This window comes from Leptonychotes weddellii, chromosome 2 (genome assembly GCF_054177405.1).
Source record: "Leptonychotes weddellii isolate Sample4059 chromosome 2, ASM5417740v2, whole genome shotgun sequence".
In the NCBI taxonomy this organism is placed as follows: Eukaryota; Metazoa; Chordata; class Mammalia; order Carnivora; family Phocidae; genus Leptonychotes; species Leptonychotes weddellii.
In genome coordinates, this window is record NC_138370.1 from 160,543,960 (window position 1) to 160,555,302 (window position 11,343).

The window sequence follows — 11,343 nt, forward strand, 5'->3', positions numbered from 1 at the left end:
TTTTTTTTAAGATTTTATTTATTTGTGAGAGAGAGAATGAGAGAGTACATGAGAGGGGGGAGGGTCAGAGGGAGAAGCAGACTCCCCACTGAGCAGGGAGCCCGATGTGGGACTCGATCCTGGGACTCCAGGATCATGACCTGAGCCGAAGGCAGTCGCTTAACCAACTGAGCCACCCAGGCGCCCACCCCCAAATTTATTTTTAAAAAACACATTTGAGTATGTGTGTAGAGTAACGATTAAGGAAATATATCAAGACATTAAGTATTATTTCAACTTTGCAGTACAAGTAATTTTGACAGAGGGCTTAACACTCCTCTGTTTCGTCTCTGCCTCCGTTCAGCTTCCTTTGGCTCCAGAAATCAGAAGGAGCCAAATGTCTTCATTACATTCTTTTCCTCCTGTCTCTGAGACCTGACTCCTACCTTTTTACCCTCCCTTACCCCCATGCCCCGAACAGAAGCCCATTTGTCTCATTCCACTGTCCGGAGTTGGGAAATACTTTTTTGAATAACATGGAGACAATTCCCTTGGTGTTGGTGCCTTTCCTGAATAGTACTCTTGCCTCTAAAGATACCAGAGGCCAGGAGACCAGCCCTTAATGGAGACACATTTTGTTTTTTAAGTTTTTAAAAATGTTTTAATTGTGGGGAAATATGCAGAACATAAAACTTACCATCTTAACCATTTTTAAGTGTACTGTTCAGTAGCGTTAAGTGCATTCACGGTGTTGTGCAAACAATTTCCGCAACTCTTTTCATCTTGAAAAACTAAAACTCTATATCCATTAAACACTAACTCCCCATTCTCCCCCAGCCCCTGGCCCCCATCATTCTATTTTCTGTCTCTCGGAATCTGACTACTTTAGGGACCTCATGTAAGTGGAGTCAGATATTATTTATCTTTTTGTGACTACCTTTATTTCACTTACGATAATGCCCTCAACGTTCATCCATACTGTCATGTGTCCTGTGTGAGGATCTCCTTCCTTTTTAAGGCTGAGCAATGTTCCATTGTGTGTCTACACCACATTTTGGTTATCCATTCATCCATCAGTGGACACTAGAGTTGCTTCTACCTTTTGGCTATTGTGAATAATGCTGTTATGAACATGCGTGTGCACATCTCTTAGAGACCCTGTTTTCTGTACTTTTGAGTATGGACCTGGAAGTGGAACTGCTGGATCATATGGTATTTCTATGTTCAGACTGTCGAGAAGCCACCGTGCTGTTCCATGCATCAGCTGCCCCATTTTCTCACATTTCTTTACATCTTTCCCCATTTTCCAGCTCACAAGGGTTCCAATATCACTACGGAGGAACATTTCTCCCTGCGGTACCCTAATGCCCTCTCGTTTCTCTTGGGGCACAGGTCAGTCCATTGTGGGCTGTAAGGCCATCCTCATCGACGACCAGGTTTTCGTGGTGGTGGCCCAGCTCTTCGGTGGCTCTCACATCTACAAATACGATGAGAGCTGGACCAAGTTTGTCAAATTCCAGGACATCGAAGTCTCTCGCATCTCAAAGCCCAACGATATCGAGCTGTTTCAGATTGAGGACGAGACGTTCTTCATCATCGCAGACAGCTCTAAAGCTGGTCTGTCCACAGTGTATAAATGGAACAGCAAAGGGTTCTACTCCTACCAATCTCTGCACGAGTGGTTCAGGGACACGGATGCAGAATTTGTTGACATAGACGGGAAGTCGCATCTGATTCTGTCCAGCCGCTCCCAGGTCCCCATCATCCTCCAGTGGAATAAAAGCTCTAAGAAGTTTGTCCCCCACAGTGATATCCCCAACATGGAGGATGTACTGGCCGTGAAGAGCTTTAGGATGCAGAATGCCCTCTACCTTTCCCTCACCCGCTTCATCGGGGACTCCAGGGTCATGAGGTGGAATAGTAAGCAGTTTGTGGAGATCCAGGCTCTTCCATCCCGGGGGGCCATGACCCTGCAGCCCTTTTCTTTTAAAGATAATCACTACCTGGCCCTGGGGAGTGACTATACATTCTCCCAGATCTACCAGTGGGATAAAGAAAAGCAGCTATTCAAAAAATTCAAGGAGATTTATGTGCAGGCACCTCGTTCCTTCACAGCTGTCTCCACTGACAGGAGAGATTTCTTTTTTGCATCCAGTTTCAAAGGGAAAACAAAGATTTTTGAACATATAGTCGTTGACTTAAGTTTGTGAAGGGGTGACTGGTGAATTTAGAGACACGTAGCACTAGCTTTCACAAGAGAGGCCTGAGAAGCAAACAGAAGGCCAAGTTCAGAGCTCCGCAATTAAAAACGCACTGGGGAAATAGAAGTTTTCAACATTTTAGAACTCGCATTTCAATCAGGGATTGCATTTATTGGCTAACTGCATGACATGTCCATTCTCCCATTTCAAAAGACATCTTAAAGCCTGTTATCTCTGAGAAAAGAGTAGAGTATTAACTCTTACCATCTAGGAAAGTAATGTGCTTTTTTCTTTTTCTTTTCTTTTCTTTTTTTTAATGAGGAAGGAGGAAATCGGATAAGATGGGACAGTTCTTATGATGAAATTAAAAAAAAAAAAAAAAAAGACCAAACTATGGGCCCTTCTCATTCCATTTTAGCAATCTTATTGGGTAAGAATGCTTAAAGCCAAAGTCAGCTGAAAAAATTTGCTGATGATTCATTTAAAAATCTGATAACACTCAGCAATGCTATTTTGAGTCATTTCAGTTTCCTGAATGCCCCTTCATAGCAGAACGTTGGCTGTTTCATTGGCTCGGGCGGATGCTCGTGATGGGGGGTGTTCACAAAATAACGTTGGTCATTGCTTCCTTCGCCACAAAGAAAATACTCTGCTGACACACTTCCAGGCCCAGCACGGGCCATAGGCCCATGAGTGAGACAAAGGCGGTTTCCCCTCTTCCTTGTGGTTCAGAGCCGACCTCGTGGCGCCCGGAGCAATATTGCTTTTAGATGCCCTCCATGACTCGGCTGCTTCCCTGAACCCATTCTTTGAGTTTGTGGGTAACCAGCAGACAGGCCAAAGACTGAACGGTGCTTTTCATCCCATCCTTTAAAGCAATAGAACAGGGCTTTCCAGCTGATGAGCGTTCGGTAGAATTGCTGAAGCAAGATTTTGTGGGATCAAAGAGGACTTTACACAAGTCTCGCTATACTTTGAAACCTAGAGGTGGCCCTTTGATTTGTGCATGTCTGTGCCCTCTGGGCAGCTTCCTGTTTCGAGTCATTGAGTACCAGCCTACCTTCCTGCCTCCCTGCCTTCCTCCCTACTCCTTCATCCGTCCTGCTTTGTTGATGGGCTGTTGCCCCCGCTGCCAATGCGGACAGGCTGGGGCACCACACTGCAGAACCCAGGGTGCTCCTGACGCTGGTGGCCCTTCCTTTCCCGGTAGTTTAGCTGAGGAGAGCCCCCTGGGGCTCACACCCTGACGTGGGACCACGTACTGGCGGGGGACTCATCCTGAATAGGCTGGGGCGGGGGGCGGGGGCGGGCTTGGGCTGATCATTGGGGACCAGCTTTGGAGCTAGACACACTGCATCCCACAGACCAGGTCTGTGCTCAGGGGGCCAGAGGGTCTATTTCAAACTGGCCTTCTCTGGTGTGGATTATTGGGAAGCCCATGGGGTCTGGTTTTGTGGAAGCTTCCCAGTGGATGCCTAATTAGCTGGTTCTCTTGAAGTGGATTTTAGGAGTGGCTCTCAAAGAGCCACCCAACAGCATCTCTGGTAGCCCCCAGACCAGCACAATCATGTTGTACTGGAGAGTTAATGATCATTTGCCAAGTCATGAGTAGGTAGATGTTTTGCCGCAGATCTGAGCACGGTGTTGTTTCTGGTTGAAGCGATGCAGATCAAGGCAATGAGTAGCCTCAATGCTGGCTACATTCGGGACTGCAGACTGAGGGCTTCCAGCCTAGGACACTGGGGATTTTAAAGAACTCGGTCACCCACACGGAGTATAGCGTTCCTGCTTGAAGCTTTCCTACTAGGCACCAGCCAAACAGGAAAAAAGTGGTTTGTTCTCATTTTTGAAGCATCAAAATCACCCTTCCACGTTCTTTTGCCTTCCTGGCTAATTTGCATTGACTGCAAATGCCCAGATCCCCGCATCATCGGCGGCTGAAAGTGGGACAGCTCTGCTATTCCTCTGGCTGTTGAGATGGGCAAGCAATTCTTTCTGGCACATGGAACCCCTCAGACAAGCCTGGGTGGAAAAACAGGCCCTTGGCAAACAAGGTAGGGGACATTTCGGCAGCCCTAGCACTTGTGCGAGCTCAAAATGATGTTCCTGAGTCCAGCCACTTGCTGAGAAGGCAACCGGGGCATCTTTTTGCAAGGCTGCCCCTGGGGAACCGGACACCGGCTCTGCAGCTTCCCCTCTCTGAGGAGGGAAATGGCTGGAGAAACCGTCGGCATTCACCATTGCCGAGAATGAATCTGGGAAACCGGGAAGCCCGGGGTGCGGGGCTGGGGACGGGGTGCTTGCCGAGTCCAGGGGAGACATTGGCCGGTGGAAGAAAGATCTAAGGAACTGGAGGCAAGGTGAGGGCAAGAGGGCGGGTAGTCCACGCGGCTGCAGCCAGGTTCACTTTTCCTTCTTAAGAAATTAGACAAGATCAGAGTCTGCAGCCTCCAAGAGTCTCCGCGCCGAGGGAGGAGGTATTTGTTCTGGCCGGCTTGCTAAAGGAGCGTAGATGTTCTTGGCGCGAGGTGGTGGAAGCTTTGCTTCATTAATCTCACTGCTCCATCCCAAGAATCCCTCCAGTTTTAAACAATTTCTGCAAGAAGCTTTTTCCCAGTAATAATGTAAGACAAAACAACAACAACAACAAAAAAAAAACCCCAAAAAACCCCAACAACAACAACAGAAACCCAAGGCAGAGAGACACGTGGGACCATCCCCTGTGGAGCGAGTTCTGGGAAGGACTGCTCTTGTCCATTCCTTTCCCTTCACCCAAGGGTTGCCTTCTTGCTAGCTTGTTTCTTCTTTACAGTCTCTGTGGCTAGGGCTGAGCACCCCACGTAGCCAAGTGGCCACGCCACACAGCCTTAAAGCGTGGGATCAGGAACCGATCTCTCACGAAGACTAAAAACGAGCCTTTGGTGTGAACGGCAGGGTGTTCTCAGGCAACGGATAATAAGCCCACCCTGCATTTCGGCAAAGCTTTATGTTCTTTCAGTGTACATTTGTGTCCATCTCATTTGTTCATAAATAGTTCAGTTTATTGGTGGGCAGGTATTCTAATTTCAGGAGAATGAAACCGGCGTAAAAAATCTAAGTCAGTCGCCTGCTCGAGATCATCCGGTAGTGAGGCAAAAGCAGAGCTTTGTCCTGCACAGCGGGCTTTGTATTTTCTTTGTGACACTCTGACATTGCCTTCCAAATGAAGACTTTTTCTCATGATTCAGAATATAGCAGCACCTTGAGATAAAATAAAAAATACAACAAAATATGCGTAGCCAGAAGGAAAATAGTGTTGAATAGACACCATCTCATCAGCTGGTCCCTTTAACAATTAAACTCTACGGGATCGCTATTACTCGTGAGGCCCCACTCTTGAAAGTCTTCCAGAAGTTTCAGATAATGTTCTGTTCTAAAGAGGATTTCTAGCTGGCAGGGTTGCTTCTCCACACACTCCGCCCCCCCCACCCCCCAATAGCGGTGGGGCGATGTTGAGGTCGAGACACATCTGGTTCTTGTCACAACGTCCACAAGATAAACAAGAGAGTTCTATCAGGGAACAACTAAAAACTCGAATGCACGAGTGATGATGAATTGCTCCGGGTCATAATCAGCCTTCGGGGAGCACGCTGAAAATGCCAGTGTTGCATTTTTCTTCCCCATGGATTGAGAGGCTGTGTATTTTTAGGAAAGAAATCAGCGTGGGATGCTAGAGGTTTGGCTGCCAGGAACACTCACGATGGAAATTTCTCTGACCCGGGGTGTAATGAAAGAGAGATGAAGGTCTGCAGGAGGGGAGTCTATTTGCATGCCATCTAAAGAAAATCTCTTTAGCCAGCTTCCTGATTCTTCCGAAAAGGTGTCAGCCCCTCTGCTCCGCAGTTTTGGAAGAGAGTTCTTTAATTAGGCAGTGGCCAAAGACTCTGTTGAGCAGGGCTCTGGAGTGGAATGCAATAATCTAGTTGTTGACGCGGTGAGTAAGGTGGTCCAGACTTAGGACAGTCTAAAGGGAATGGGCAGAAAAGCAGGGCAGATGGCTGTGGAGGAAACTCTTTTGGGAAAGTAGAAATAAACTGGAAGAAAAAAAGGTCATCATGATTTCCTTTGCCTCAGCCAGGCAAGTAGAGGGTGGACCGACTAGGCAAATTAACAGCCAATTATTAACGAAGAGAGCCCATTGTAATGCTAATTGAAATAAGAATTGTGTTGTAAAACTACTGAGATCTAAACCTAGCGAGGCGCTCTTATCCTTAACGTTATTCCATTACTTGTATCAGAATCTACCTTTTTTTCTAGTAGGAAACTATGCATTCCCTATCAATCCCTTTGACTATCAAGAATGTATAAAAACTATGATAAAATAAGCCAATATGCCATTTGGTACCATTTTTATGTATCTTAGATGCATAACTTAGGTAAAATAAGAATAGTTTATATGTATATGAAAGCAAATTTTGCAGTATGCAAGCTACAATGGATGCATTTTAAGGCTGGATATATATTTAGCTCTTTTTGGGTAAATACAGTTAACAAAAAACATGCCTCTTAATTCGATATATTCTGTAAGTCTATGAATAAAAAGTAGCTCATGCCTAATGTGGCTTTGATCTCTGGTCTGCTTGAATATGGGTATGTCCACTCGGAGTCACAGAGTTGAGGGACTGATGGGCTATTGTGGAAGGGCGGAGTTTGCGCATTTATCTTTGTGGCTTACTCCCCGTTTAAATGGAAAATGGGCACCTCAGGGGACTTTTGCTTCTACTGGCAAACTAAAAAGTCACTAAAAAGTCACTGAGGTTCTTTACAGCTACACCTCTACCTGATCTGCAGAATCATAATCTTGACAGACTGACAAAGAACTCTAGGGATCTTTGGGCATCTGATTCTGCATGGTGAGAAGATGAGGTTCCAAGACCCCACTGATTGAGTTGAACCATGAACAAATTGAGGCCAAGACTTTTGTCTTGTTCTCTGCATGTCTGGGCTCTCACCTAGTATGCAGCAGGGGTGCAGTGCAAGTTTGCCTCATGTCTCTATGTCTTTAGACCCATTTGGTTTCATTGGACAAATGAAGGGTCAAAAACTCAAATCACATGCCTGTGTACTTACTGTGTGTCAATTACTTTGATATGCTGTGGAGCTTTTTAAGAAGTCTGAGAGCAGAGGGGCGCTTGGGTGGCTCAGTTGGGTGAATGTCTGCCTTCGGCTCAGGTCATGATCCCAGGATCCTGGGATCGAGTCCTGCATCAGGCTCCCTGCTCAGTGGAGAGCCTGCTTCTCCCTCTTCCTCTGCCCCTCCCCCTGCTCAAGGGCTTGCGTGCGCGCTCTCTCTCTCTCAAATAAACAAAATCTTTTAAAAAGTACAAAAGCAGAGTTCTTGGCCTCAAGAGACTTAAAGCTAGTTAGGAAAAGTCACACTTGCTGGAAGCTATAGTTACAACGCTAGGTCTAGTGTTTCTGCATCACGCAGAAGTGTATAGCTGATTGTGCAATGAAACAGGTAGTGATGATAACCAATTATTCAACTCCTGGCATGGCATCTGTGTTGAATTAGTTCTCTTCGGCTGTGCAACAAAAGATCACAAATGTAGGGGCTTAAAACAAAGCATGGTCATTCACTCACAGTCCCCAGGGGTCAGGAGTCCTGGCATAGCTGGGCTGGGTCCTCTGCTCAGGGTCTCATGACATCAGCCAGACCGTGTTCTCATTTGGAGGCTCAACTACGGGAAGATCTTCTTTCAGGCTCATTCCGGTTGTTGGCAGAATTCATTTCCTTGCCATGTTGGGACTCAGGACCCTGTATTTTTTCCACCTCTTGACTGGGGAGCCTCTTTCAGCTCCATGGGGGCCACACACAGCTCCACACTGGTGGCCTTCCCCATTGCTCCTCTCATGACAGAAGGCTTCTGCAAAGTCATCAGGAGTCCTAGGTGTGAGATCCCATCACCTTTGTCCTACTCTGTTAGTTTGAAGCAGGTCATAGGTCCTGCAGTCACTCAAAGTGGGCGGGGGATTATAAAGGACTCATGGGGTAGGGGGTCCCCTTAGGGTGTGTCCATAATAGGCACCAACCAAGGAGAATGGATGCCCAGCTGATCAGGTTGATACTAGCCGTAAACAACTATTGACCTGGGCGCAGTGCATTCCAGTGAAATATGAACTATGAATACAGATCATAAATTCATAGGAGGAAGGGTCGCTTCAGGCCAGAGTAAGTATTCTTTCGACCAGGATAGAGGGGAGAATGGCCTGGTTCCTCTTCATTATCGTCCTACCACGAAATCGTTGTTTTTGGATTTGTGGAGAAGTACAGAAAAGAACTGAATTTTTCCAGACCTGCAAGTCAGAAACTCATTAATCCCAGTATTTCAGCACATTTCATGTTGGAGCTAAAATGCTGTGTAAATTGCTCAGTCCTGACCATGTGGTCATTAGCAAGGCAAGTACACTTATGTTCTCTATTTCTCAGAGAGCTAATTGAGGACTGTCTACGAAGAATTGGAGGCATGAGTAATGTGTCACTTTCATTGATCACCTGTTCTTACAATTGGCTCCTCTCCCCGCCTCCCAGGCAGGACAGCCCTTTACTAACCAGAGCCTAATTGGCACAAATGACTTTTTCCAGCAAACTGGTAGCAGAGCTGAGACTCCAGGCCTGGGGTGAGCCCCACCTCTTGGTCTCGGCTCTAGGCAGCCTCTTGTTAAGCCTCAGCTTCTGCCTTCAGCCAGGCAACAAACCAAGGCAACACAGGGAGAGGCCTACAGGATTTTAAGTGCTACCCCCAAATTCCCAGCACTTTCTGAAATCTGTATATGAGCCCTGAAGAATATTCTCCTGCATTTGTCTCCAGGTGTCTACTCCGGGAAGTCTACTAGAGACCAAGAAAAAAAAAAATGCAGCTAAGTTCTTTCATGTTGCAAGAAACGTTAGGGCAGAGGTTCTGTCCAGCTCTGCAAGCCCCACCTGAGCCCTTGCGTCATCCCCAGAACTGACCCAGACCCTGACTGGCATCTCCAACGGTAGGGCTGAGAGATCCCTGCTTGTGTCATCACAGCCACTTAGTTCTGCCATCTCCGTGTTTGCTTTCAAGGGTTGTGTGGGCTGAAGAGCATGTGAAAGTAGGGTTGGGGCCTCCAGAGAAAATAGTAGTCTTGACACTTGTCCTGGCCCGTAGGCTCCACTCTGCTCATTCCTGATGTGATTCACCCTGAATCTCCTGCACTTGTTTCTTCTAACCCATCTAGGCATTCTGGGCACATGGTAACCCCAAAATGTTTTTATTTCAAGTTTACATCATTCCTCTGTCCCTTTGGATCATAGCATCTTCTTGGCTCATAAATCATGTGAAAATCCAAATTAACTTTTTTCGCTTGATTCTTTCCAGTACCCACTGTGTGAACAGTGCTGTGCTGGGTCCTCAGAATACAAATATCTTAAAGAAGATACAAAAGCATTTGAGAAGCTTTAAAGGCAATGCTTCCTCGCTATTTTACATTTGTGGTGGGAATTCTCAGGGAATGTTAATGTAGCCTGAGTAAATAATAAGACCCAGGCGATTCAGTCTCACCACAGTGCAGAGTTTAATGAAACAACCCCCAAATAAGGGAGTAATTACAAGTAGTTCTGGTCTCTCCTTGTGTCCCTGAAAGAAGAGGAAAGCTTGGTCATAACCGTCCACATGCTGCTGCTGCTGCTTTTTTTTAAGATTTTATTTATTTATTTGAGAGAGAGAGAGAGAGAGCATGGGCGGAGCAGGGACGGGGGGTAGAGGGAGAGGGAGAAGCAGGCTCCCCCCTAAGCAGGGAGCCCCACTCAAGGCTCTATCCCAGGACCCTGAGATCATGACCTGAGCCGAAGGCAGATGTTTAGTTGACTAAGCCACCCAGGCGTCCCCTGACACACTGCTTCTTAAAACCAGTCTCCCCCAAGCTTCCTGCTCTCTAACATCTCACATTCTGCAGCAGCCCCTCCTGATCCTCCAATGTTCAAAAACCCCTCCCATATGCCACCGTTCCATCCACTGCCTGGTCTCCTTCTCATCTCTCCACATCAGTTTTCCTGGGAAGACAGTGGGCAGGGGGGGGGGGGTGGGGGAAGGTCTGAATCCTCAAATGTTACTATATTTTATTCCTGCCATAGCACGTTCAGTAAATTTTAAGATTCTTCTGCCTTGCTTCTCTTTTTCTGCACCGTGTTACCCATGGTGGTTTTAAAATGTGCTCACAAATTCTTTGGGGCCCCGCGTTGGGGCCCCATGAATGCAAGCTGTACTCACTGACTTGTTTCCAAGGAATGGAATGTGGCTGAAGTGTCGATGGGTAACTTCTGAGAATGGGCCTTCTGAGGCAAGGGGCTTCCCCCTGGCTCTCTCTTAGACAGCTCACTGGGGGAGGCCAGCGTCATGCTGTGAGGCTGTCCAAACTGCTGTTGAGAGGCCCACATGGAAGGGCATGAGGCCTCTTGCCAACAACCAGCACCACCGTGTGAGTGACCCACCTACGAGGTGGGTCTGTCAGCCCCAGTCGGGCCTTCAGATGACTACAGCTCATGAGAAACCCAGTGCCATTAAGCTACTCATGGGTTACTGGCCACAGAGGCTGGGATAATAAGTGTTTATGTTTTAAGCTGCTTAGTTTTGGAGTAATTTGTTGTGCAGTGATGAATGACCTGTACACCATCTTTAATGGCTCGTAGAAATGAGAGTGCTGCCAAATGAACCCTTAATTGGAGAAGGTTGAGGAACCAGCATAAACCACCCCCACACCCCGCACACAAGCCACATCACACACACACACACTACACATACATGTGCACACACACACACCCCCCACACTACACCCCACACCACACACACCCACTGTACCCCCAACACACACACACACCACACTACACCACATCCCCACTACGCCCCTACCGCACACACACTATACCATACACTGCACACCCCCTTCACTCCCCACCACACATACACACCCCACACGACACCACACACCATATACACCCCTACCACACCCCCCACACACACTACACTATGCCACACACCACACATGCATCCACTTCACTCCATACTACACACACCCCCCACCACACACACACACTCACACACACACACGTACACAGCACAAACATACATACATACACACTCCACCACTCCCCCCCCCC

The 11,343-nt window shown here is 47.3% G+C and overlaps 1 protein-coding gene across 1 annotated transcript in view; it reads left to right on the forward strand.

Annotated features, from left to right (window-relative positions):
• The window catches only part of LGI2 (leucine rich repeat LGI family member 2), a 27,913-nt gene extending 25,079 nt beyond the window's left edge, over positions 1-2,834 (forward strand). The window contains exon 7 of the mRNA XM_081813170.1: positions 1,372-2,834. Coding sequence (XP_081669296.1) covers positions 1,372-2,189 — 818 coding nt within the window. The 3' untranslated portion in view covers positions 2,190-2,834. The remainder of the gene's footprint in view (positions 1-1,371) is intronic.
• Positions 2,835-11,343: the final 8,509 nt, after the last annotated feature.